The 25,913-nt window shown below is 46.7% G+C and overlaps 1 protein-coding gene across 4 annotated transcripts in view; it reads right to left on the reverse strand.

Moving 5' to 3' along the window:
* The window catches only part of PNPLA7 (patatin like domain 7, lysophospholipase), a 126,733-nt gene that overhangs the window by 61,766 nt on the left and 39,054 nt on the right, over window positions 1–25,913 (reverse strand). The window contains exons 20-22 of one of the 4 annotated variants that reach the window (XM_075439386.1): window positions 16,341–16,454; window positions 4,898–4,958; window positions 2,539–2,688 (exon numbers count right to left, since the gene is read on the reverse strand). In XM_075439386.1, the coding sequence (XP_075295501.1) occupies window positions 2,539–2,688; window positions 4,898–4,958; window positions 16,341–16,454 (325 nt within the window). Of the gene's footprint in view, window positions 1–2,538; window positions 2,692–4,897; window positions 4,959–16,340; window positions 16,455–25,913 lie in introns of all 4 variants that reach the window. The other 3 variants (XM_075439385.1, XM_075439388.1, XM_075439387.1) reach the window with 3 other exon arrangements.

The following is a 25,913-nucleotide window of genomic DNA, read 5'->3' on the forward strand; positions in this document are numbered from 1 at the left end:
AGCCCCACCACGCAGGCCGTGTCCCAGCGCAGCCCCAGCACCCTCCAGGATGCGGCTCCCGCGTGGGGACCCTCGTCCCAGCACCCTCCCGAGGGGCCCTGCTATCGGGACCACCGCCCGCCTTCTCCCGCTCCCTTCCACCCCTGCTCTCCAGCCTGCGGCCAGGGGACGCTGGGCATCGCCACAACACTCGCCGACGTTCAGACCAAGAGGCAGAGCGAGGCGTTTTCCACAAGAACGCGCCAAGCTGCAGCAGAAAGCTGAACCCAAGGGCCTTCAGCCCCCACGCGCCGGCACCCGCCGCGGCTGCTCCACGCCCTGCAGCAGATCTCCGGCCCCAAGCAATGAGCTCGGATCAAATGTGAAGCCAAGTGTTAAATGGCAACATCTGACTGCAATTTATAATTAAAAAAAAAAGTTGGTTCAAGAAAAATCAAAGGATGAAACAACAAAAGTATGCTAATAAATAGCAGCAAATCCACAGGGAAACCCGTTATTTGCAAAACTAGGAACATACGCACTGGAAGAGACTTATCTGAGAGAAAGATTTTCAATTAAGCCTTCTCAAGCATATTAAATAATACCTCTCGTTTCCATAAATACTTCTAAGGCCTAACCGCAGTCCACCCCCAAGCACTAATTAGCCAGCGGCGGGTAAGGGCTGAGGCAGCCGAGGCGTGAAGGTCCCCAGCCCCGGCCGCTCCCCCGGGCCCGACGCCAGTCCTGGTGCAGAACGGTGTCGTTCCCTCACAGGTCCGAGGGACACGGCTCAAACTGCTCAGGTGAATACCACCGAAACAGAAATTTAGCTTCACAGCGCTGACTTTACTACTCATTTCACTTTTTGATGCAAGAAGTCAGAAGAAAAATCATTGCAGAAGCCCAGCCCCTTTCCCCGTAGCAAAGCACCATCCGGCCCATCGCTCACAGCGCTCTGTCACGCACCCGTGAGGAACATCCCAACGATTTGTAGCCACGGCAGAAAGGAGAAAATACAAAAGCTACCTCTCCAAAAAAAAAAGTTAGAATGGTGCTTCTGCTAAAAGAAAAATAATATATAAAAATCTATCTGCAAACGCGCCCAGTGAAGCACTGGCGGGAGGTGAACGGCCGCGTCCGAGCGCTGCGGGCCACCCGACGCGGGAGTGCGGGCCGCGGCGGTGCGCTGGCCCACACGGCCGGCTGTGTCTTCACACCAGACACTCCTCTTCCCACTGCCGCTGCCGGCTCTGCTTCAGCAAGAACTTCAGGCGCCAAGGTTGTACGGCACCATCCACAGCTGCCAAGCACTACCAGGCGTCAGCTCAGGAAAAGATAAGAAAAAAAGAGGGTGAACGAGGAAAGGCCAAGCGATCAAAACAAAACCCCTCGGTTGTTACGTTCTACTTGCTTTCCAATCGAACGGTTATTTTTATTCTGAACAGTCCATCTATGTACTTAAGTTTCTGTTTGTTTTATTTACAGGCTCCCAGTGCTGTCACACATCAAAACAAGCTGGCAACAGTCCATCAGAAGCACCATTAGCAATATAGCTACGGCTGAGATCCGTGCTCTGTTACGGATGTAAAAATCTCTCTGCATCTCAAAACAAGAGGAATCTTCAAACGCCCACAAATTAGTTCGCAGTGTAACGCATCTCCACCATAAGCTGCACACAAATTCGTATTTCCGAAGGTGAAAGAGTTCAAGCATCAACAGCTTTCTCCTGTGCCTGCTCACCTAGAAGATCTTTAAAGCAGAATAATAAGTGCCAGCTCCAGACACCCTTAAGGTCAAAAAGGAAATAACCAGTAAATGTAAGTGGTTATACCTCAAGCATCACATAACCTGCACTTTTCAAAATAATAAGCCGTGAGATAGCAGACTAACAATTCGTCAAAGGACTACAGGAGATTTACTCAAGAGACCTGTGATAGCGTACGAGGATGAGAAGAGGATGATCAGGAAATGTCAAACCATAGTACCGAGCGTGAAGTGAATTGTGAATTAAATATATGGTTTTGTGAGCAACTGGAACTTGCGCACACAACTTCACCAATGGATAAAGCAATTAGTGACTCAGCTGTGGGCTGAACACGTGGTTTTGTGAGCACGAGACAGACAAACAAGCCGGAAACAAACGGGACAATGGTTTAAGGCTTCAGTTTGGCCTTTCAGGGCCAACCTGGATCTCCTTCACAAGCCTCTTCCATCAAGTCTGACACTCATCACTCACCGCACTAACTCAGCAAAAGAGAACTGCTTAAGAACCCTTTGCTGGATGAAGCTGTAGAACTGGGGAAGCCTGAAAGGGTCCCACACACGAGAGAGGGGGTCAGGCTCTCGGTTGTGGGAGCGGCCACAAAGTTTTCCACCAAAACGAAATGCACATTAGGGATGGGAACAGAGGAGCAAGAGATGATGAAAAAGGCTGATCCTGAGCGCTGCCACACCACTACCCCCCAGCGCAGCACGGATTGACAGGTACCTGGCCACACCTCTCTAAAACGCTACGCAGCATTACCTCCCGGGATGCCGTAATGTGGACACTCTCCTTACCCACGGCACTGAGAGCATGCTTCAGCTCCAGAGTAAAAGCCGTAAGTGGCACCTCTTCAGACACCGGCATAATGGCCACTGTGGAGAGGTTGCTGGCAGGATTTCCAGCATCCCACTTGCTGCTCGAGCTGTGCAGTCCAAGAGGATGACCTGCTGGGAAAGAAAAAACTTGCCATAAGCCAACCCAGAAGAGAAAGCTAGGTGTAATGTCATTGTTATCAGCTGTCAGGCAGCAAGGAAAGGATCACTGAATTGCTTAAGCTAAGATCAATGTAACATCACATCACAGAAAAGAGTTCTCACATATTTCATTCGTAAAAGGATGAAGATCAATTTCTGTTATCTTTGGCTGCTGACACAGCATGTATGAGTAAAAGCCAGGCAATGTTAAAAATATCTGGATGTCAGGAACAAGGTGAACACAACGTGTGTTTACCTGACCTGTTAAGATGATAAAAAGGCACTCTGAATCACTTTGAACGGCCACAGCTTTGGGACAGGCATTGATTTAGCCCACAAGAGGCATTACCTTGAATAACAAAACCCAAAAGCTCTTGTCAGTATCAAAATTTTGAAAAAATTAACTTTCATTTTTTATGGTACGCGATCAAGGAGATAAATACCTGTTTTCAGCAAAGTTCCTACAGGGAATGTCTACCTCCACCTATTTTCACTTCTCCCCAAGATGGGAAAATGTGGAGCTTTACAGAAATGTGCTTAGGAGTGTTAATACAAAATATGGAACCTCTGAAGTAGCTGCAAAGTAACGGTGGCAGTATCTCCAATATCACATGGTGAGCTGAGGAAGGACAATGCGCACGGGCAGAGGAGAGCATTTTTTGACAGAAGCATGCAGTGCATGTAATGGAGATGAAGATCTGCCTAGATGGCTTACAAGACGAAGAGATCAATGACAGGAGTGTTCTACAAAGCTGTTCTTTTTATTTTGACACTATTTCTTTTCTCTTTAAATGAGCCTCCTCAGACAACCTTACTTTGCTGCTAATGCCTATCAAGTCAGCTCTCCGTACACAACGAACTTCTTGCCATCTAAGGTAGGATTTCACACCCTCCTTATCTCATTTCACCCAGCACAGGCCTGAGATGCGCCATTAAGACGAAATCTTGAGATGGACGTACGGAAGTACATGATCTACCATACGAAACCTCATTCAAAGCCTATATGCAAGAGTGACAGTGCACTGCAGGACAAAGAGATATCAAATATATTCAGCAATTGAGTTTTTCATTTCAAGTCTTCTAAAACAGCTCTGCACAGAACATTAAAGAGCTTTCCTAGTCTTTTTGGCGATCTTCAAGGAGATATTCGTAGGCTCAAACAAGTTACACATCGCTGCTCACCTCCTTCGTCTCCACCAGCCCTTCCCTCCTCCGACCTCCAACAGCAATTCTCTCATTGAACTCCTGTTACTGTCCCTAATTTTGCCCCCATTTTCTCCAGACCGCATATTGCCCTATTTCCCAAGCAGCGCAGACTCTGTCCAAAGCCACAAAAGCATTTCAGCACAAACAGATGTTGAAGTACAATCATCACTCGAGATTTGCACACAACTGATTGGGTACAGAAACCCGAGCATGTAAAGAAAGAATGGGCTCTGAGATTCATTCCCCAAAACTGCTCCTGAACACGAGAGCTGGCGATCTCATTTTCAGCCTCTTTGGAATATTGTAAAAAGAGCAATAAAAGTCATTAAAAAACCCCCAACCAAACAAAAACTAAACAACTCACAACAGCAAAGAACCCCACGACACCCTCAGTAGTTCAGGTGCATCCGCTTTCTTTTAAAAGCTGCTCAAGAAAATCGGGAAGCTCTCCTCCTACTCACTGCAATCTACTCGGTAAATACACTTTGTTTTGCCTCTGCCACACACACCAAGCCTGAGAACCGATCCATCGCAGACCGTTTCCTCTCAGACAGCTCATCGCAGTAATGCAAACACGGACACGCTAAGCCAGTCTGAGTGCAGATGCCACTCAGCGTGAGCATCCGATGCCAGTCTGCTGCAGCTGCTGTCTCCAACGCTCCCTTTGAGCTCTTCCCTTGCAAGAAATTTCAAGGAAATTTCACTGCACATATGCAGCTGTACTTCTCTATCTCACTTGCAAATCCATCCCATTCCCACATTCAGAGCCACGCTCTGCCAAAAAAAATTCAAAAAAAATAAATTGTGCACATATATATATATTAAAAATCGCCATTCACTTGTGACAACAGCTAAAATATTTAGCGACAAAATCTCTTTTCAAGTATGCATTTTCTGTTTCCAGATTTAACGATGTAAATCTGGCTCCAAGGAAGCACCAGCATCAATGGAGTTGTCCAGGAACGAGTCTTACCTCCCTGCTGCAGGCTGCCAAGAATCTTCTCGCCCAGCAAATGAATCAGTCTAGTCACAACCTAGCAATGGGAGAGAAAGAAAAGAAACAAACATTCAGGCAGAATGCACTAAAAGTAGCGCGTCTAAATGGATGCTTTCAAACTTCTGTACGATGTTCTCTCAAGTTGAACCATACGGAGAGAAGGTTTTCTAACCCTAACGTCTTTCGTGGCTGTAATGTATGGTGATTTGGTGATTTGTAATGTATGGTGATTTGTCTTGATTTCTTTTACCTTATTTTACCCTAATCTCGAAAACCAAAACAAAACCAGGCAGTAATCAACTTGCTTTGGGAACAAAAGAAAAAAAATCTAATTATTTTGGGAAAGATGTCAAATCGTGTTTCCGGCTCCGCTCCTTCCTCTCCGCAGTGCGCTTGCTCCTGCTCCGCGGCTGCTGCACCCCTCCGCGCTGGGGGCACGGCAGGCTCCGGTCTGCACTCAGACAGGGCCTCCCCAGCCCCTGTGAATTCGTCCGTGGTTACAGCAACCAGTTTCAGGCATCTTGAATAAAAGGGATAAATACACACTCTAAACACCCGCAGAATCAGAGCAAGCTATCTAAGAAATCACTTTTCCCCTCAAATGTTTGTGTGGGACCTTTGAAAGGATGAACCTTATTTTTCTTTCAGCTTTTTTTCCAACAGGACTTTTCATCAGCGTAAACCAATATTCAAATAGCCAAACACATCTGAAAACCGACCAGCTTATCTCCAACATTAACAACCAGGAATTCCCAACAAGAGGGGCAGCAGAAGACGAATAATTGCAATACCAAGGAGTGGTCAACTTGGAAAATGCATCAGCTATTCTGAAAAGCTATGCACAAATGTTTTACCAAATAAGGAAGAGAGATATTTAAATGCATTAAGAATTAACAGAGAGATCATTAGATACTCTCATCCAGACAAACAATTCAAGGTCAAAATAACTGTAGTTTTCAGGAGGACACAAAAACAAAACAAAACCAACAAAGGCCCCACAGAAGCCACCACAACAAAAGGTAAACAAGCAGCAGCAAATGGCTACCTTGGATTTTGGATGTAGACACGCTGTTCCCCCAAGAACAAGCACTTCGGGATGCATCTCAAATAAAACACCATGTAAGCATCAAGACAGGTCAGCATGCCCATCAGAATCATTTATATATACTGCTTAAAAAAACCAAAACCCCAACAAATTGCCCTAGCCTACGAAACTCCACAGCTTTAATAAGCACCAGGATTTTTTAAGCGGCTGCAGGAGGAAGGGAGCAGAGCAAACAGGTAGCTTCCAACACAGTGCGACCTACAGCGGAGCAAGGAGTAGGAGCTAAAACCAAAGTTATTTCAGTAATTTCTGTCCCACAGCCGTAACTGCAAGTTCCTGCAGGTGCCACATCACCAGCTCCTCCGTGATCCAAGACCAACTCCTCCAACGCTTCTCTCATTTGCACCGACAGCAGACGCAATCGCCCAGACCCGCTCCGCCACGAGCACCGACGCTGCGCAACCACTGCCACGAGCGAGCGGCCGTGGCACAGGGGCAGCTCTGGTGGCGGGCGAGCTCTCGGCCACCGCCCGTACCCTGGAATCTCAAACAGGATCCAAAACGCTTTCATTTGTCCAAAATACGACAAGCGCTGGTGATCCCCCCGCCCGACTCGTCGCCACATTAACAACGCCAAGACCTGCGCTTCTGGGATTCAGTCAATGGCGCTGGGTGTAGCTACGGAAAATTGCCCCAACGACAGGAAAACAGGGAGGGAAAGAGGGAATTCTTAATCAGAATTAGGAGACTGACTGCCCTTCCCACAGGAGATAACCTGCCTCCGGAGAGCATCCGCCGTACCCACCACCCACGCGTTCACCTGACAGCCTGGATCTGCACACTAGGACTTTACCTAGGCAGTTTTGGAAGGCGTTACGAACGCTTCTGAACCACTTTAAATGTCAGAATTTTAACTACTTACTAAAACCATCTCCTGCATTTATGACTTTTTCTGCTTTACAGACAGCTCGGGAGAGCTCCAGCTAAGTTAAAGAGTATGTCCAAGGTTAATGACGGAACTAAGAATAGAACCTATTGGTCTCATTTTCCAGCTGGCTGCTCCTATTACTAGGAAATATTATTTGTCTTGTTTGCTAGAGCAAACCTTACAGCCTTGGTACGTACAGATATGGAAAAATTATTTCCCCGGTGACTTTGTAAGACAAGCAAATTGCTAACCATAACGGGATGAGTCACTCGGTCGCAGTCATGGCAACGTCGAAGGAATATCAATTTGGGATCGGAGCTAAGAACTGGCCTGAAATTTCCTTGGAGTTTTATATTACATACACTGAATTTTCTTTCACAAAAAGGCAATGTGTCCCTTTGAAAGAGGCCTGTCCATCTGTCTGAGGGAGAAGTCAATATAAATCACATCTCCTCATCAACAACAGACCCAAGCTTCGATGGCTGACCTGCCCCCGTCACTGCGCAGAGCAGCTCTCACCAAATTCACTGCAACTGGAAGAATTAAAAAAAGGATCACCCTTCAGGTTTGCAAACCCTTTTTGTTCTTATCCCCCGGTAACACGGCACAAGAAGGAGCAGCGCAGCACGACGCAGCCCAGCAGCCGGGGACAAGGCAGCCAGGGGACCCAGGCGAGGACCGGGGGTGGCACGGAGGGGGGTGGTTTGGCCCGGGGAGTGGTGGAGGAGGAAGCAAGCTGAAATCAGCCCTCAGGCTGGGACATCACGCACAGGGACTGGGGGAAACAGAGCCCTTCCAAGCACACTGGGAAGAGAGAGGCGGGAGAAAGGCCGGTAACGGGGCGCGGGCAGGCGGGTGCCTCGGCACAGGCAGCTTGGCAGTGGTTCCGCAGCCCCTTACTCCCACCCTGACTATTTAGCAGGAGCTCTGGCAGCACTGCTGGGAAAACCAGATTGACCTGGCAGAAACACTGAGTTTTCACTCGTTCGGAGGTGCCCAGCAGCCTCCATCACGGCCCCAGCACAGCCACGCCAGCGATGCCCTGGGTGCTGATTTTCCAAAAGCAGGCAAGACTCCGACCCCCTCTCCCCTGCCAGCCTTCCCAAGCACGGTGCCAGAAGAGCACATGGCACTTCCCAGACATCTGTACACGCAAAGCTGTCCCATTTCCACGGTGTCACCGTCACCCGGGGCTAGACAGCCTTCGCAGCAGAGTCAGAAGCACCTGGTGTGCTCCTCCCTACGGCACCTCCTGGATCTTACAGCCTCTGCTCGCACCCATCCGCCCAGCCCCGCGAACGCCTGCCCCGCTCCCCGCAGACACCGGCTCGCGGCCCGATCCCCCGGCGCAGAGTCAGGTGGTTCGGATTCCAGGTTTGAAGAAAAATCTGCACTGCAAAAAGGCAGCGAGCTGGAGTCCAGACTTACCCGAGAACACCAGGAGGTTTCTAAGTTAGGCAAGAATCATTAACTGCCTGCGAGGTAAATGCAACTTTCTGACCCCTTATACAAGGGACAGAGCCAGACTTGTTTCAGTTTGTGAGAAAGTTGAATCTATCATTCCTCACAATTAGAAACCACACTAGCAGTGAGCAGATCCCACTCCATTTATCACAGTTAATCACTCCAGCCACTAACGAGAAGCAGAGACAGCGATGAAGCGCTCCTGCTGCTGGCCAGGCGCGAGCAGAACGGCACCGCTGGAATGGCCACGCTCGTCTGCGCGACCCGGAGTGCGCTGCCCGACCCGCTGCCGCCACCTCCACCTGCGAAGGGGCTCGGAGAGGTCGCCAGGCTTCGCCAGCAACCTAAACGTACACCCAGAGGGTCTGGCAGCGCCGGTCCGGGCTCTGGAGCCATGGAGCCTGCCTGGGTCAGCTTTCAAATATATTAAAAAACAAAACAAAACAAGATCGCACACAAAGCAAACAAATACTCACTCTCCTGAGCTTACGCAAACGACTTTTTGGGCCAGAAGGAAGCAAACTGACCTTGAAGGGCTAAAAACCCAAGTATTTCTCCATCTCAAAATCTACTGGGGATTCCAGGTGCTTCGGAACCCTTCTCCACAAGCCCCCAAACCCCTCCTGCTCTCGCAGACCCTCCTGCAGCTGCACGCTCCTAACGCCTGTCCCAGAGCGGGACACAGTTTGCAAGGGAAATGAAACGTTCCTCTCCTCCTTCCACCTACTCACCTTTTCAGATTAACTCACCAGAACACTTTTGTGCAAGGCAAAACGGGAGTAAGAGCACTAGAGAGCACTTTGCTCAGCACAACTCCACCTCTGCGACCCAGCTTACCACCCACCACCTCATCTGCCCAGAAACACGTTGTCTTCCCAGCTGCTTCCGAATCAGCTCCATCCCCAGTCAGACCCCCTCGATCTCTCTTAGCAGCCTCCAACCCCCCCAGCTCCCTCACATCGAACGTGAAAGTCTGGTTCTGCATCTGCTGCAGAGAAGGCTCAGGGAAACCATTAATTTTCCCTCTGCTTAACTAACATTAAATTACTCAACAGAGCTGCAGGCTCTGCATTGCAGGGCAAGGACTAAACTTCACATTCCCAAGGGGACTGGATTTGCCTGCTTTAGGATGACTAATAACAGTTTCAAAACGAACGTCCTTCAGCGAGGGGACCGGGCAGTGTTGTGGCTCTGCATCCCCGCCAGCCACGGTGCGAACGCGCGGCTGCTGCTCCATCCACCTCGGGTCTTCGGCGTCAGCCCGAGCACCCCTCGCTTCACACACCCCCCGTGGTCACGGCCACTCTGCAGTGCTGTATTTCCTAGAATCCTTTTAAACATTCCAGCCTACATCCACACCCAGCTGATGTTCGAGGCTGGGCTCTAGTTAAAAGCTTTTGCTCCTATTCAGCTGTGGAACTTTGGAGTTGCTTTACATACAACAGGCCCTTCTGGAAGTGATTTTCACGCGAATTCAGTTGTAAAATACTTTCCTGTGGATATTTACTTCATGCTGGGAACAGTATGGATTGCCTGGCAAACTGACTCTACGCTACCAGATAACAACGGCACCAAACAAAGCTTCTCCCATCTTAGCAAACTTTCAAAGACGATTTACAGGAACCATGGGAAAGTTCCCCCAAATCTATCTACATTCACCATAACAATTGATGTAAAAGCTACAGTGCAGTACAAATCTATCTTTATTAGAAAAGGAGAAACCTAAGAACCAAACCAATATATTCATCAACTCCTCCACGCCACACTAAGGTCCAGGTTTAATTGCACCCTGTTTTAAATCTGAGCAACGATCGACGCTCCTGCGCAAGCACGCACAGGGCCAGTCCCGAGGCAGAGCCGGCTTCCCACAGCAAGTCCACGCCGGTCAGGAGCCCATCCGGAGCCCGTCCGACCAACAGACACACAGCTCTGCAACGCCGGCGCGGTGTCCTTCCAGGTCTGTCCTGACCCTCGCCAGTGGATCCCGCAAGGTCACCCAGAGCGACCAGCATCCTCACAGTGAACGAGGTGGCTTGCAGGTGAGCTAAGGACCTTCTCCAGTGACTATGAAGTTTAAAAACAAAATACTTAACAGCTAAGCCTTTAAAACTTCAAATCAGTCATCCAGTAGGCCACCTTTAAATTAAATATGTTAAATAACTATTGGTGCCTTCGCAGCAGGGCATTACAGACTTCCACACGCACACGCGATTTAGTTAAAGGACACCTCCAAAGGCTTTCTGCCACGCAGAGACCTAATGCGAACAGGCCAGCATGGAAACAGCGCTGCCAAGGGTCTTCTGTTCTACAAAGTAAATGCAGTTGGGGTAAAATAGTAACAGCAGCCATTCTGCCCGTACAAATTCACACAACAGCAGGTTCATCTCTGTAGAGCTCTTTCCAGGAGCCGAGATTATTCTCCACCAGCTTTCTTACGGGTTTTTTTGAGGGACAAGTGAGGAGGAGAGATAAATTAGATCCTCAGCTTCAATAAAACCTGGCGTTATTGAAGCTTTACATCGCCCCAGATCAGATAAAACACTCTCCTTGCCACAGAATCCGTGAGCTTAACAAGGGGCCTCTGATTAAAGCTTCTGACGGTTTGAGAGCCTTCGTGACAAAGCAAATCTTAAATGCTCACTCACAACAATTTCTGGCACCTTTACAAACGCCTCTGAAGTGCACAGAAGAACTGAAGCTTTATCCTGGGGCTGTTTGAGCTTCTAAGGCTTGTGATCAATTGTGGCTTGAAGAACAATGTCATTCACACATCACTGCTATGACTAAGCACCGCTCCTGCCGGCCGCGCGTCGGGCAGCTACAGTCGGCAACCACGCTTCCGCTGAACATTTTTCTTCTCTCCTTTCCACGTCCACTTCTCCCACAGTCAAGGAAAACTCACTTCAATGGGCCATGAGAACAAATACAGAAAAATCTGGAAGCGTGGCCTCTCCTGACCTATTCCACGGTGCCACATGAAGCTCAAATAATGTGATGCACAAGCTCACAATGGCCGAGGGAAGCGTTTTGAAAAGAGGGCACATGACTGAGCTCACTTTGCAAGGCAGAGAACCCCAGGGAAGGCTCCGTCCACTTCAGAAACGCTCTGGTTAAACGCACACACACAAAGGTAGCAGGACAAGACAGAGGACAGGCTCTGAAGGTATTCAAACCCCAAGGGCAGGCTCAGAGCATTAAAAGGAAGATGCTGTATTTTCTAGCATGCATTTCTAGCATGCAAAAGGTTGTCTTAGAGTTAACCCCTCCCACGGCTCCTAAGCAATTTCTCAGTGCAATTTCCACCAGCTACTGCCAGTCTAAATTTCAAGTTTGAATTATAAAAACAATCTCAGCTCAGTAGAGGCAAAGATAATCTACGAAATGCGATCCAAGTTATACACTGATGTTAGAACATCTCTGTCATCTGTTCACAAATTCTGCGCTCTTGCTACTGCTTCGAAACCGCTTTAGGGTGCCAAAAATCGTGAGCTGATTCTCTGTCCTACTTTTCAGAACTGAAGGCAGTGATGAAAATAGATTCAATTCCCTTTCAGGCCTGCAACACTGAAGAGCTTCAAGCAGCACCAGCAGCGAGCATCGAGGCTGTCAGAGGACCAAACGCTCTCACTGGCCGAGTGCCCTGATGGCTCTGCTGGAGAGCTGTGGCCCACAGGCATCAGTCCTAAGCAAACACAGGAGAAGATTCGCACTGCAGACAACCTTCAGCTGGGAATGTCTAGGATGCCATATCCAGACTGACTCAAGATCGGGATGCTGGGATGCCTTCCTGAGAAGCTAGAAGACGTAGCTTTGACTCTGCAGAGCAGAGCAGGATGTAACCATCAACATCTGTCGTTTCTGCGAAAGGCTGGGAGAGCTGGGGCTGTTCAGCCTGGAGAAGAGAAGGCTCCAGGGAGACCTACAGCAGCCTTCCAGCACCTGAAGGGGCCTGCGAGAGAGCTGCAGAGGGACTTCTGACAAGGGCCTGTAGGGATAGGACAGAGGGGAATGGCTTTACACTGAAAGAGGATAGATTTATATTAGATCTAAGGAAGAAATTCCTTACTCGGAGGGCGGTGAGGCCCTGGCCCAGGCTGCCCAGAGAAGCTGTGGCTGCCCCCTCCCTGGCAGGGTTCAGGGCCAGGCTGGATGGGGCTCTGAGCAACCTGGGCTGGTGGAAGGGGTCCCCGCCCACGGTAGAGGGGTGGAAATGGGTGATCTTCAAGGTCCCTTCCAACCCAAACCATTTTGTTATTCTATGTATGCTGAAAAACTGTCTGTTACTTATATTGAGATGAGATGAGATTCCCCATGCTCACCCATCTGTTTCACCCCTCGGAACAGCAGCAGCTATAGGGGTCACACCACAGATCCCAGCAGAGCAGCATCCTGTCTCTGACAGGACCAAAGCAACGCCCAGGGGAGAAGACAAAGCAGAGGGCAAGCATATGGTGCATCCCCAAGCATCAGCTGTGCAATTTTTCCAGACTGTACATCACAGCTCAAGGAACTCTAATTACTGCACAGACTAACAGAGCATGATTACCCTCATTTGACATTGTTCTCCTCAGCAAGCACCACCGACGCTTACAATTTTCTTACCCATCAGGTAATATTTTCTTACAATGCATTCCAGAGTTGGATCCCTTTCTGGATCATCTACACACACATCATGACTGGTGATGGGCATGCAGAATGGAGTCCCTCCACTAACTCCTAAAATTAAAGCAGCAGCAAACAGTGAAGCTCAAGGGTAACTAACCGAAAGGGTAATTCTGTGCCAGGAACCGCCCGGCTCTGGGCTGCCAAGATGCAGGCTGTGTAGGCTCTACAGAGGTTGCCAAGAGGAACACCAAGACAAAAGATGTTCTCCCTGGCACGGGACTCCTCGGAACTAACGGAGCATTTCCCACGACTCGGGACAAGCACCAACGTTCGATCTCTGTTCCACCAAGCAGAACTCCAGTTAACTCACCCTTACCAGTCAGCAGGGGAGCTCGTGCCTGACAGAGGCAGAGTTGCTTCTTTTTCTGAAAGATGGTTTTCCGATTTGCAGAGGACTAAGATGGAAATCCCCCACCACGCTGCTGAATCACAAGCTAGCTCTTGCTACCTGCTCAGTTATTTCAAAACTACTGCACCTGCTATCCCTTCATCAATTTATTACTTCCGGTTGGATGGGGAAAACATCGTCATAAATTCTGTGTATAAATCACTCTACTAAAGTAACAGGAGAGAAAACAGGACAGAGGGAATTCATTTGGCCCATCCCTCTGCTCAGCACAAAGCACCACCTCAAACACCATATTGTAAGAGGTTATAAAACCAAATAACAATCTTTCAGCCTTTCTAGGGAGTAGAATCAGCTTTTTCTCAATATCCAGCTGCTGCAATCTCTGTACACTACCATTTGCCCTATTCCAACATGTCGAGTGGCTTACGCCCTTCCTATCAGAAGACAACTTCATATGTTTGAAAATAGCTCCCATGCCTTCCCTGAACCCTTCACTGTCTTTTTGCCTTTACTAGTTAATATTTCTAAAGTTCGCCTCCTTTTTGTCCTCTAGACTCTCTTCATTTGGTCTGCCTTTTCCTTCAAATGTGCTGCCACAGGCTGGTACCGAAGCTTTCTCAATATTGCGAAGAACGCAAGGATTTCTTCACTCCAAAAAGCATTCTGTTAACACAGGCTTGAGAGGCTTTGGTGCATTGTTTTTTGTTTGGGGTTTTTTTATTTTTTTGCAACTGCATTACATTGTTCAGGCATGGTCAGCTTTTGATCCTCTAATGTCTGGATTCCTTTTCTAAGAAACAGCTACCCAGCTGAATAACTTCTCTCCAGCACACTCCTTCAACTTTTAAGTTGACTTTGTACTTTCTACTTGACGTGAAACTTTTGTTTTCCTCCATCACTTCAACTCTCTCTCACTTCTGTCCTTCCTCTCTTATCTGATGGACCTAACAGACAAAAAGAGACAAGAACTTTGAGATCATATTGAAAAAAAAAAATTTCATCTTAGGTTCGTAAGAGAGTCTGAAGGCATTAACTGCATAAATCACCTACTTCAAGTCTATCTCACATGCCTCTTTCTAACACGTGTTCTAAACTAATCCAACAGTAAAAAATGTCAGATCTCGTATTTTTGATACCAGTTTAACATCTACTTAGAATCTGGAGATCTCAAACAGCTGCAAGAATGTGTTTTTCTAACAGACTTTTTTGCGACATTATTTCCTTCAAAGATCTATTTTAGCATTTAGTTTCATTTCAACTAATTAGCCAAACTATACACATGCCAAGAGAAAACCAATTCCTTATTTAAAAAGGTCAGGAATTTGAGGCTGACAGGCTGCACTCTCTAGACATGGGAAGACATTTGAATTCTCTTACAAATAAATGTTTTGAATTGTACTATAAATGTAACACTCAAGCTCAACTTTAACTGCAAAGCAAAAAGATTCACATCTCCACAGGGAGCACGTTTTAAGGGAAAACATTCTGTCAACTGGTAGAACAGGAGAAGGGAGGAGAGGAGAGAGTGACACTGAAATCAATCCTTGCCCAGACAAAAGGCAGAATTAGAACACAGCCTGTGCGCAGATCAGCGTTCAAGGCATTACTAAATACTCAATGTTTCGTGCTTACTAGTAATTCACAGTTTAAATGCCTACAAGTGACATTCAAAAATCATCCACTATGTACGGAGCAAGGTGGTTTTAAATTCCACTTGGCCCATTTCCTCACTTCTTGCTCAGTGCCAAGGAAAGCAACACTTCACAGGGCACCGCAAGGCGGGACGCCACGCTGTCGGCCACCCAGTTTGGGGCTAGTTATGTACAGAAGTCGCACACTGGGACCAGTTCATAAACGTGGGCAGGAAATCTGTTCCACTAAACAGAGAAGAACAGACGCGGAGGACTGTTCAAGAACGATCCAAAGAACAGGAGAGCCTTAACAAGCCACAACAGAAGTTCAGAAACACTTCAGCAAAAATAATGCTTACAGGGAAACCAGGAAGATTATTTTTCATTGACATAACCTCTGAACACTTACTGCAATGATGAAATTATCCTAGCAATAGCACAGACAAAACCCCACATTTTTTGTAACGTGAGAAAGCATGAAAACAGGCTTTATATGACACAGTTAAAAAAAAAATCAAAAATATTATTATGGGTTCTAGGAAAGCAAAAGAATATAAGTATATTACTTAGGTTTATTACTTTTGCAGGGTTTTTTAAAGAAATCTGGTAAAATAAGTATATGGTTTAAAGACAGCAAAAAGAAAAATCAGAAATAATTTGAAGTAACGGCATTAAAGCACTGCCTTTAAGGCTACTGCAAGGATTTAGTGCTTAGTATAATGTCCCTGATGCGCTTAGGGACAAAAGAATTAAATTTCAAGTCCGTCGGTCTCCAGATTTGCAGGAGAGAGGCATAATGTCAAGTGAATTAAAGAAGATGGATGAGCTGATGGATTGAAAGGGAGCAATCCCAGTCTTCAGGATGCAGACAGATCCGGCAGTGCAGAATGAGGACTGACAGCCTAAAACGCAAGGAAGAGGGAAACCAACCCCCAGATATCAGTGCTCTGGAAATGAAGGTGGATATAACCCAGTGTTGACTTTGAGTCCCAGCGAGCAAGACAAATGAGCAACAATGTTTTAAAGTGATTGCAGAAGTCCAACTTCCATTTACTATCAGTAGCACTAAGTGATTTCCACTTTGCTAAATATGCATTTCCTGCATTTAGCATGAACTTCTTCCAGATACAGAATAACACATGCTACAATTGATTAGGATAAAGGAAGAGAAGCTGGTGAAAGTCTGGTATAGATCAGATCAGGCAGACAGAGAGAACAAAACGTTTGCTCAGTATGCATCAGTCACACAAAAACCCCAGGGGACTTTGTGCTAACGGAGAGTTTCAGCTCTTCAGACATCTTTTGAGAGAGACAGCAGATACTTTTAATTTTCTTACCTGGGGGAATTTGCGTTTGATAGATGTCAGTGCTCCCTCAGGGAGTTTGGCAAGTTCTGAATCTCTGACTGCGTGTACTGTTGTGGCTCTAGGTTGATGGGTTAATGCCTCTACCTGAAAGAGTACAGAGCCGGAACATTAAAGATCATTCACAACACGTTGCAAAAATCAAGTGTCAGGGTGAAGAAAGCGAACACTTCCCAAGAACCGGACTGTCACACCTGCACCAGCAGCCCAGGCAGGTACTTCTGCAACAGCATGAGAAAATCCATCTAAAACCCCCAACTCCACGGGCCCACTTCCACCACCAGCGTGTTCTTGGATGCCCACACGTGCATAGCATGGACAGTTCAGCCAGCCAGCACATCTAGATCTGAAAACTTGCAATTAATTAGTCCAGAGCGCTGAGATCCGCCTGCTAACATGAAATCCAGCTGTACCAATTGCTACTCAGGAAAAACTGCTCAAGTAAATGTACAGCAGCCACGCTGTGCAAGACACAACCTTTGGTTTTGTTCCAGGGATGGTTCGTTCTGTAATCACGTTTTAAACTAATTATATAGAAGTGGGGGGAAAAAAGGTCCTGCCATCTTCGTACGCGCGTTTACAGAGAAACACGTCCCCTTCAGGTTCCCCAAATGGTTGTCTTACATCTTCGGTTTTATCTTCCTCCCTATTACCAGCTTTTTATCACGGTTTTTGGCTCTGTAATCTAGCGCCCTTATGCTGAAAGCAGGTTAAGAGTTTCAGTTGTTGTAATAAAACCTTTCTTCTCTCCAGTCATCCCCCGATTGAATTTAATTTTGGGTAAAGAAGAAAAACACTCAAACTGTCTAACATCCTTTTCCACTCTTTTTGTGATCTATGAGCGCATAAAATTAACTGTGCTCCAAAGGGCTCAAAAGCCTTTCACAAAAGATGAGATTTGTAAAAAAAGGAATTAAATTTTAACTTTAAAACAAAGCCTTGGGGATGTTTATTCTCCACGCTCTGACTTTGTCTTTGTGATTTGTTCCTGAGGCAGATCGGCGGGGAGACACAGACCTTGTTCAAACCTCCTGCACCAGGAGCCACTCAAATCTCCAGAGCAAGCGGCATTTGCAAGACCACCAGTGTCACAGAGCCCCGCAGCGGCAGGGCATCTGTTGAGTGTCAATTCCCAGCCGATCACAGAAACTGGATCTTGTTCTACTCTTACATACAGGCACTATGTAAGTCTTGCGGTTAGCTTTGATACGTTAGAATGGAAAATAGCCTGGTCCCAGACGCTGCACACCAAGAAATTCAATTTTTGCTTAGAAAAAACAAGTTTCATGCAACATGAGTACTTAAAATCATTTCCCTGTTCAGCCACACTCAAACCCTTGAGCTCCTCTGCCCAGTGAACCTTTTGAACAAGTTTTCTCATTTTTCCAGGTTTGTAACTAGTACAAGACTTAAGAATCCAGCTTCAACTTTAACACAAACCAAATCCATCTATGATCAGATCAACCCCATAAGATTATTTCTTTAGTTATAAAACCCAAATTTAATACTTTGATCACCCACCACAGCTACAGTAGTCAAACAACACTAAGACACCTCCATAATAACTTTGACAAACAGATATTTCAAGAAATAATATTCTTGTCTTCAAAATCTTATCCAACCCAACCTGGGGGAGGGAAAGCATGCGTATAAATACATATATAAATATAAAGGCATATTTGTGTCTCTGTGTGTCTATATATAAATCTATGTATCACCCAAGGCTCTCCGAGTTCCTTCCCAGACTACCATTATCACCATTTGTCCACGCCAGCATGAACACAGCTACAATACTTGCTCCAGGGCAAGACAGAATCAGTGGAGTCTTTCCCACTTCTTCTCAAAGTCAACTCAACATGAGATATTTTGCTTGAGGCAACAGGACATCTCCGGCGCTTCTCCCGTAGCATGCATACCTTCTCCTTAGTAACAAGCCTCTCAACAAGTTCTGCCTCTCTGCCCACTTCTGATCTTCTCTTTCAATGTTTAATTCACCCATACGCTCTTCCTCCCTCTCTCAAACCAACCTCCAGCCTTCCTGGAGTTCACTGGAGGCTTGAGTCCCTCACCTCTTCTGCTCTGTCTGGACGGGCTACTCTGCTCTTTGCCATCTTACAATCTAGTGCTGTTCACTTCTCACTCGTGTTGTAAACTCAAACCTACATCACTGTGCTATTTCCACTTTGAAATCTGTCTCTCTTGTACAGCCAACCGCTATGCCCTATTTCAGCAGTCGTGCAAAACTGCTCAGCGCGCCACTCACTGCTCACCTGTCTCCAGGGTCTGCCCCTTGGCTCCTCGCTTACAGCAAGTGGCAACATCTCCTCTCTACCTCTATCACACACGCAAGAATCTGTCCGTCCTTCACTGCCTTCACTTCCACTTCCTCCCAGAGCTGCGTGAAGCAATGCCTCAAATGCTATTAATAATTTGCATCAAGGAGCACATATCAATTTAGAGTGTTATACGCCCTGTGGTTCTTGTAATTGATCATGAGTATTACCATAGGTGGTGGTCCCTCCCGCACTAGTGCAGTTCTGCTGCTCCAAACATTAACAAAAAGAAAAAAAAACCCAACTACAAATAATCCTATGCTCTTTTTACTGTTTTGGTTAATTCTGAGAGCTAGGTTTCTCGTATCTCCTCCTAGCTCAGTATTAAATAGTGATGAAGACATGTACGATGCATCCATCACATACCATGCACGTGATTCACAACCCTAGCTTACGAGTTCTTTACAAAGAAAAAGTGTTATTGTAAATCTTTTAAAAGGAGGGGGAAAAGCAATTTGTATTCTCATGACCTCTTCTGACTTCATTTTCAACAGCCATTCCTGACAGCGCTTCTTACACTTTCCAAATTACACAGCTGGAAAGTAAAATCTAGCAAGTATCGTCTTCTGCAAGTTGGTCGAATTACTCCAAATTCCTTTTTGAGCTACATCCAACAAATCACTTTGAATATTTCCTCCAGTGTGCGCACAGCCCCGGCGCAATAAGCACAGCTATTCTCCTGCTTAGCCTAAGCATCTCCGAGACTCCAGGGAGGACCTGCCCAAACCTGGGGCTGTGTGACGTTAGCCCATCTGCTGGCAGCAGAACGTTGCCTCTACACACAAATTCAGCCTCACTTTAACAAATAACTGGGCAAGTTTTCTAGTAGTCAGCAAACAGTAAAATGCAAATAATGTCAAAACACAGTTTGTTGCGTAGATTATTTCTTTCCAAGAGATTTTTCAAGTCTGCCTAGTGCAAGAGTAAACAGGTCCAGTCCGAATTAGCAATGCAAGTCAACAGGACTGTGTTTATAGTCAGGTCCACTCTCCCCGACCTTCCACCAGTGGCACGTTTCTACGCTCTTGTGGCCCTTCCTGTGCATCCCCTTCCCATCCACTTTGTAATATATAGCTTTCAGTTTCTCTTCGTCACGGCTACTATTCCACTCAAGAATCTTTTATTCTCTCACACATCGTATTTCTTTCTCTCATCTCCATCTCTTCCCTGGCTACCAGCTCACAAAAAGCAGTAACTCTTCATTCATGAAAGCCACAATCCCTGCCTGTCCGTTAGCCTGGTATTTGTAGCGTTCAAGTCTTCATGTTCAGGCAAGACGCTCTGGCAAGGGCCAGCAGCCCCCCGACACGCACCCTCTCACAGCAGAGCACGCCAGGGAGATCCGACAGGACACATCCAGCTGTGTCTCAAGGAAAGCAGCATCACGCCCATCAAAACAAAGCGACAACTCTGACAAGAGTCACACATCGCCAAAAGGGCTTTTCTCCTCTCCACCACCGGCGCAGCTCCAGCAGCAGCGGAGGGCGCACGGGCTGGCCTGCGCAGGCTGCAGCGTTTCCGAGAGACGCTTCCCAGCACGCCCCGCACAGACACCCCGGCTCCCCGCTGGGAAGAACGACGGCTCAGAGGTCTGGCTGCCAAAACAGCCGCCTCGCCGGCTCCTCGCACGACGCCCAGCCTGACCCACTCCAGGCACCGCGCAAAGCAAACAGCTCACCCAAGGCATAGGGGAAGGACCATCGCAAGGCAGCAGGGAACATGAGGGACAGGGATGAAATGTGCTGTGCAAGGAAGCGTAGATCCACCCGTGGAGGCATAAGAAGAAATATCAAGACTGACATCTGCTGATGGTTTAGGAGGCTCAGGCAAAGGGACAGGCAATGAGTCGGACGCACAGGTATCAGGTAGCACACCCGGTATCAGGGGCCAACGGAAGCACTGCAACAGCGCAGGCACAAACCAGAGACACGCACGTGGATTTTCACAGCAGCATTTTTGCTAGACAAGGACAGGAGATGATGATGCTACAGCTGAAGACGGTGATTTAACATAATCAATGTTACATGAAGGGCAACCAAAACCACTAGAGAATAATTATTTTTTCTGGTTTAAACAAGCTGCTCCCAGACCCTTCTTCAGCTCATTTGCACCTGAAACAGCAAACAGAGGATGCTAATCTCAAAGGTGTTTCCTCCAGCCATCAGTTCTGAAGGAGCTGAGACACTAACTTGTTTGTGTCGGAAAAGGACAGAGGAGGAGACACTGCTGGAAGCAATGAATGAGTGGGAAGAGCACCCAGACAAGCTGCAAACCAACGCTGTTCGCGGGCGCAGCGCCAGCGGATGAACGCAGCACGCCATGTACTCTTCAAAGCTGTTCTAACAACCACCCTCTGCAATATTTCGTGTGCCAAGTTAACCTCGTGACTGAGGACATCCAGCACTTCTGCTGTGCAGAAAGAAAAATCCAACCCTCTCTCTCTCATTTTTTTATATATATATAAAATCATGAAAGACTTCCATACTTAGACACACGCTCATACATGCAAGTCTTTCTTTGTATATCTGTATGTGTGTATGCAAAAGTGTAAATATAAAATCTAAGTAAAAATTAAATAAGACTGGGCTTGCTACCTTCTGTAAATAAGGCAGTGGGAGTCATGCTACCAGTTCTCCTCACAGGACTGCGCCTGCATTGTGTAGCAGCGCGATGACAGCCCAGTCACAGCAGTGACTGGAATTAAGGGACAGCAAAGGGAATATTATAGCTGGGGAAGGGAACTGCTAACAGTCCTACCTTGTGTATCTAAATTTCACTCCTTCTATACATGTGGCTGTAGAAAAGATGGCAAGCTGCATGCACGTTTTGCTCCCCTAACCCAACATTACAGTCAAAGAAAGGCAAAAAAAGATACTGAAAGTTACCTGAAGTACACACAAAAAAACAAACAACCCAAAAAACCCCCCCATCTACCAAATTTATCCAGGTTGTTTGAAAAACATCTGCAAGTGTGCAAGTGGAATGCCACTGACAGGCATGCAGCATGCTCCTCATGATGAAATCATGCCTGAATTTCAGCAATGGAAGAGGCGATAACAGAACACGACCATCTGCTGAAATGCCTTCCAACCAGGGACAGAGCTGACTGCCTTTGACTCAGCTTCACATCACAATATGACCAAGCCTGGCTGGAACTTCAGCAACGTCCCTCCCCATCCTTCACTGCCAGACTCTCTTTCCCACTACTCGCCGGCCTCCAAGCATTTTCATGACGATGCTAAGGATCACACTTCTCTCTCTTACTTAATGGTGCTTGTCAAAAATAAAAGTTATAGTCAAGAAAAAAAACCTCTTTTGCTAACAACCTACTCGCACGTTTTGCAAAGGTTAAAGGGGATGCAGCGTTAACTCCTGGCACTCCCAAGCCACCCGAGCTCGACACAGCCTTTCTCAAAATGGAAGGGAGAAAGGAGCAGCAGGCAAGGGAACTGGAAGACTGTCCTGAAGGGGGATCAGAAGTCGCACCAAGAGTTAGTTGCCAGCTGGACACTAGCAATGATATTATCACAAGAAGTTCAGCTGGAAGCAGGAGGGAGACACAAAATAGCTTAAGGAATGACAGTTTGATGCATGAGAACACCTATCTGAAACCCAGCAGGTCACAATCTCTATCACTATCTGTCATCAAAGATGCTAATACTCTCTAAAAAGAATTTGGCTACAGAGATCCAGCTCTTTGCAGTTTTATCTGTGGCAGCTACAAGGCCAAATGGCTTACCCACATAACATTAATACCAGATAATTTAACACCAGATCCTGTCAAAACTGTGCCTGAGGTTTTCCCAGCCAGCGATGAGACCACTAAACTGTACCACAACAGTTTTCAGTTATGAATGGTGTCTTACTTTCAACAGCTGTTTAGAACTTGAGGTAAATAAAAGTTAAATTGTTGTGGATAAAATAATAAATTCTTGTAGAGGAAAGAATCAGAAAAATAGACAGTACTCAGCAGCTCAAACCATAAGTGAAGATACTCGTAGGAAACCAAGGTTCAGATGGCTCAGAGATCAGTGACTTGAATTCAGCCAAAGACATCCTCGAGAGGGGTTTGGGAAATCAGGACACTGAGCTTCTAATTTCAGTTTGACACTAATTGAGCTGTGCAAACACGAACTCATTTCTCAGAGCTTCCTCTGCCTCGCTTTGCTGCTGTTAAATACTGGGGGGGTTGCTGTTGTGTGTTTGTGTTTTGTTTTTTGCTTGTTTGTTTGGGGGTTTTGTTTGGTTGGTTCAGGGGTTTTCGGGATTTTTTTTTTTCTCCTTTTAAATACAATTTCACACCTAAGACGCTGCCAGGCAAATAATAATTTTTAGTAACTTATTACCGAGACAGATGGTGGAAGAGATGGAAAGAGAACACCTCCTTCCAGAACCATGTCATCCAGCTCAGTTCTTGGACCTCATCCGCCTCCGATTTCCACAGATACGGGCTGTGCACAGAGAGTGCCTGAGGTGCCACTAACCCGAATTAACCTGAAATGTTTTTTTTTAGTAACTTAAAGCTTTAGCAAATGAAGTAGTCACAGTTTGAAAAAATTACACACAAGTAATCGGCAACAAACATCCACACACTTAGAAATCACAAAGTCAGCCAGCCTCCACGGAGCAGCGCTTGCCCAGCCTTCGCACGGTTGTTGCGGGTACAGCGATATTCGGCTGGCTTTGGTACTGTCGAAAGACGGAGGTGTACGATGACATTAACACTGACGAAGAACAAAAGCCTAACAAGTGTAATCCTGATACTGGTGTGTCCCCTTTGAGAATTACTCAGCAATTAAAGATTTCTAACAGCTAGTGTCATATTTCAAAAGGACAATGCTCCAAATCCCGAAGGAAATCATAAGCCATTTACAGATTCTTCTTGGTTTTCAACTTTCTAGAGAGAAAAGAGCCACGCACGTTTAACTGCATTAATGAGATGAACAGCTTAACATCTAAAAATACTTAAAATATCTCTTATTTCTAAAAGGCAGAGCATGATTTCTTCTACAGCAGAACTGGCGTGCTGCAGCACTGACTGATGAGGATTCTTTTTCTCCAATTTACCACTTGAGCTGCCGCACATTAAAAGAAAGTGTCAGCACACACGTGCCTTTCTGTACTTGTTTTGCTACCCAAAAATGACCAGGTATAATCCTAGTAATAAGAAGGGACATTCAGGCTGTTAAAGGGAAGCAGAAAGGATCCTGAATTCACCAAAGCACTGCTGCAACCTCCGCACTCAGGAGGCCGTTGCTCGAAAGCCAGCTGCTTTGCTGGCACCTCACTGCAGCCAACAGCTTACGAGGCAGGTGGCTGCCAGCAAGCCTTGCTATAAACTACGCAAGAGCCCAGCTTTTAAAAATACTGTTCAGTTCAACAGTATTCAGCTGTCACCGAGGCCCCTAAGAGCTGCCTGGCATTTAGTCACCTTGCAACACTGCAGCCATTCTTCAGGAGCACAATTAAGACAAAGTGTTGATTTGCATAAAGAGCTAATTGCACAGAAGGTTCTATCACTTCTAGGTATCCGAAGGGAGCAGGCAGCATTCAAATAACTGTCATTCAGCAGGAGATTATTCTGCAAGATAGCTGTGTTGGGCTTTTTCCCTTCTCACCCACTAGCATCCTTTCAACAACACAAAAAGCAAAGAACACCCATCTCAACAGATGCTTGGAGCTGTGATCCTGTAACCCATCTGGGACAACTTATTTTGCAGGCTGTTAAAAAAAAAATACTGAATAACTGCCCCGGTCTCATCTGCAGTGCTAGGGACAACACTAAATGTCAAGACCTGGGCCAGTTTGCCTGGTATCGATAGGCATAACAAACACACCAACGGAAAGGAATCCTCTTTCTCAGACAACAATGTGTTAATCAGATCAAGATAACAAAAGTAAAAACTACACTTTCCAGCTGTTAACCAAGTTCAGAACTAAAGTGGCCACATCAAGGGAGGGGAAAAAAAAAGACACTAATATAAGCATTTTAAACAAATAACTTGGTGCAGGAAGCCCTTTCACTCTATCAACACACAGTGGGCCTTTCTAATTTCCTCTGGGGTCACCTGGGCATGGTACAAATGACGCTAGAAGAGATACCCTTTAGCTCGCATAATAGTTTAATAAAATTAACATTTCAACATTTTTCCATAAGTACCTCTGTAGCAATGGCACCAACAAATTAAATATTCCCCCCCAAATGGGTTAAATCATCATCTCCAGACAACAGGACTTCTGTCAGCTGTATTTCAAGTGTCCAGCTGTATTTCAAATGCAAGGGAATTACCCAACAGATTCACCATCGTCCTTTAAAAACCACCTGGCAGGCCTTCAATCAAGAGTGGACTTGATTTGACCAGCTACAGCAAGTGGGGCTGCCCGTCGATGGGGTCAGCCGCAGCAAGCAGCTGGCAGCATCCCTCCAAAACGGCTCCCAGGGAGTCGGGATCATTCTCCCCGGACATAACCATCCTCGTCAGCTCTTCAACTAACCACCCAGGGAAGGCAAACTTGAGCTTCTAATCTGCTTTCCCCCCCTGCACTGACAGACCTCAGAAACAGATGCCATTGAGTCACTGGAAGGAACAAAACAGTTCGAGCCACAAGATCAGCCCTGGGAGCGAACGCACATGCTTGGGAACTGACATCTTGTCTGAAATCCTCCGTTTCTCAGTGCTTTGCTTCTGAAAGCAGAAATGACAGATACTCATATGCATATGACACACAGCATTTTAAAAGTTCTGAAATAAAGGCAAAAACCAGAAATCCATTGACTACAAGAGGAGGAAGAACTTATGAGGAAGAACTTCTTCCCTCTGAGGGTTACGGAGCCCTGGCCCAGGCTGCCCAGGGAGGCTGTGGAGTCTCCTTCTCTGGAGATATTCCAGCCCCACCTGGACAAGGTCCACTGCAGCCTGCTCTGGGTGACCCTGCTTCGGCAGGGGGTTGGGCTGGAGGGCTGGAGACCCACCAGAGGTCCCTTCCAACCCCTGACATTCTGTGATTCTGTGAAGACTCTCATATTTTGTTAGTGCCCACAGTTCTGAGTGACATGGGTGGGTCCTGGAAGGGTTTCAGGGAGGAACATGCCACCAGCTGACCAAAATACCAATTACCAACACCAACTGCTAATTCCACTCCCTGCAAGCACCTAGAACTCTCCAATTACTTTACTTTCAGGGGAAAAAACCCAACCCTATAGCAGGCTTTT

Source organism: Opisthocomus hoazin, chromosome 19, assembly GCF_030867145.1.
Source record: "Opisthocomus hoazin isolate bOpiHoa1 chromosome 19, bOpiHoa1.hap1, whole genome shotgun sequence".
NCBI lineage: Eukaryota > Metazoa > Chordata > Aves > Opisthocomiformes > Opisthocomidae > Opisthocomus > Opisthocomus hoazin.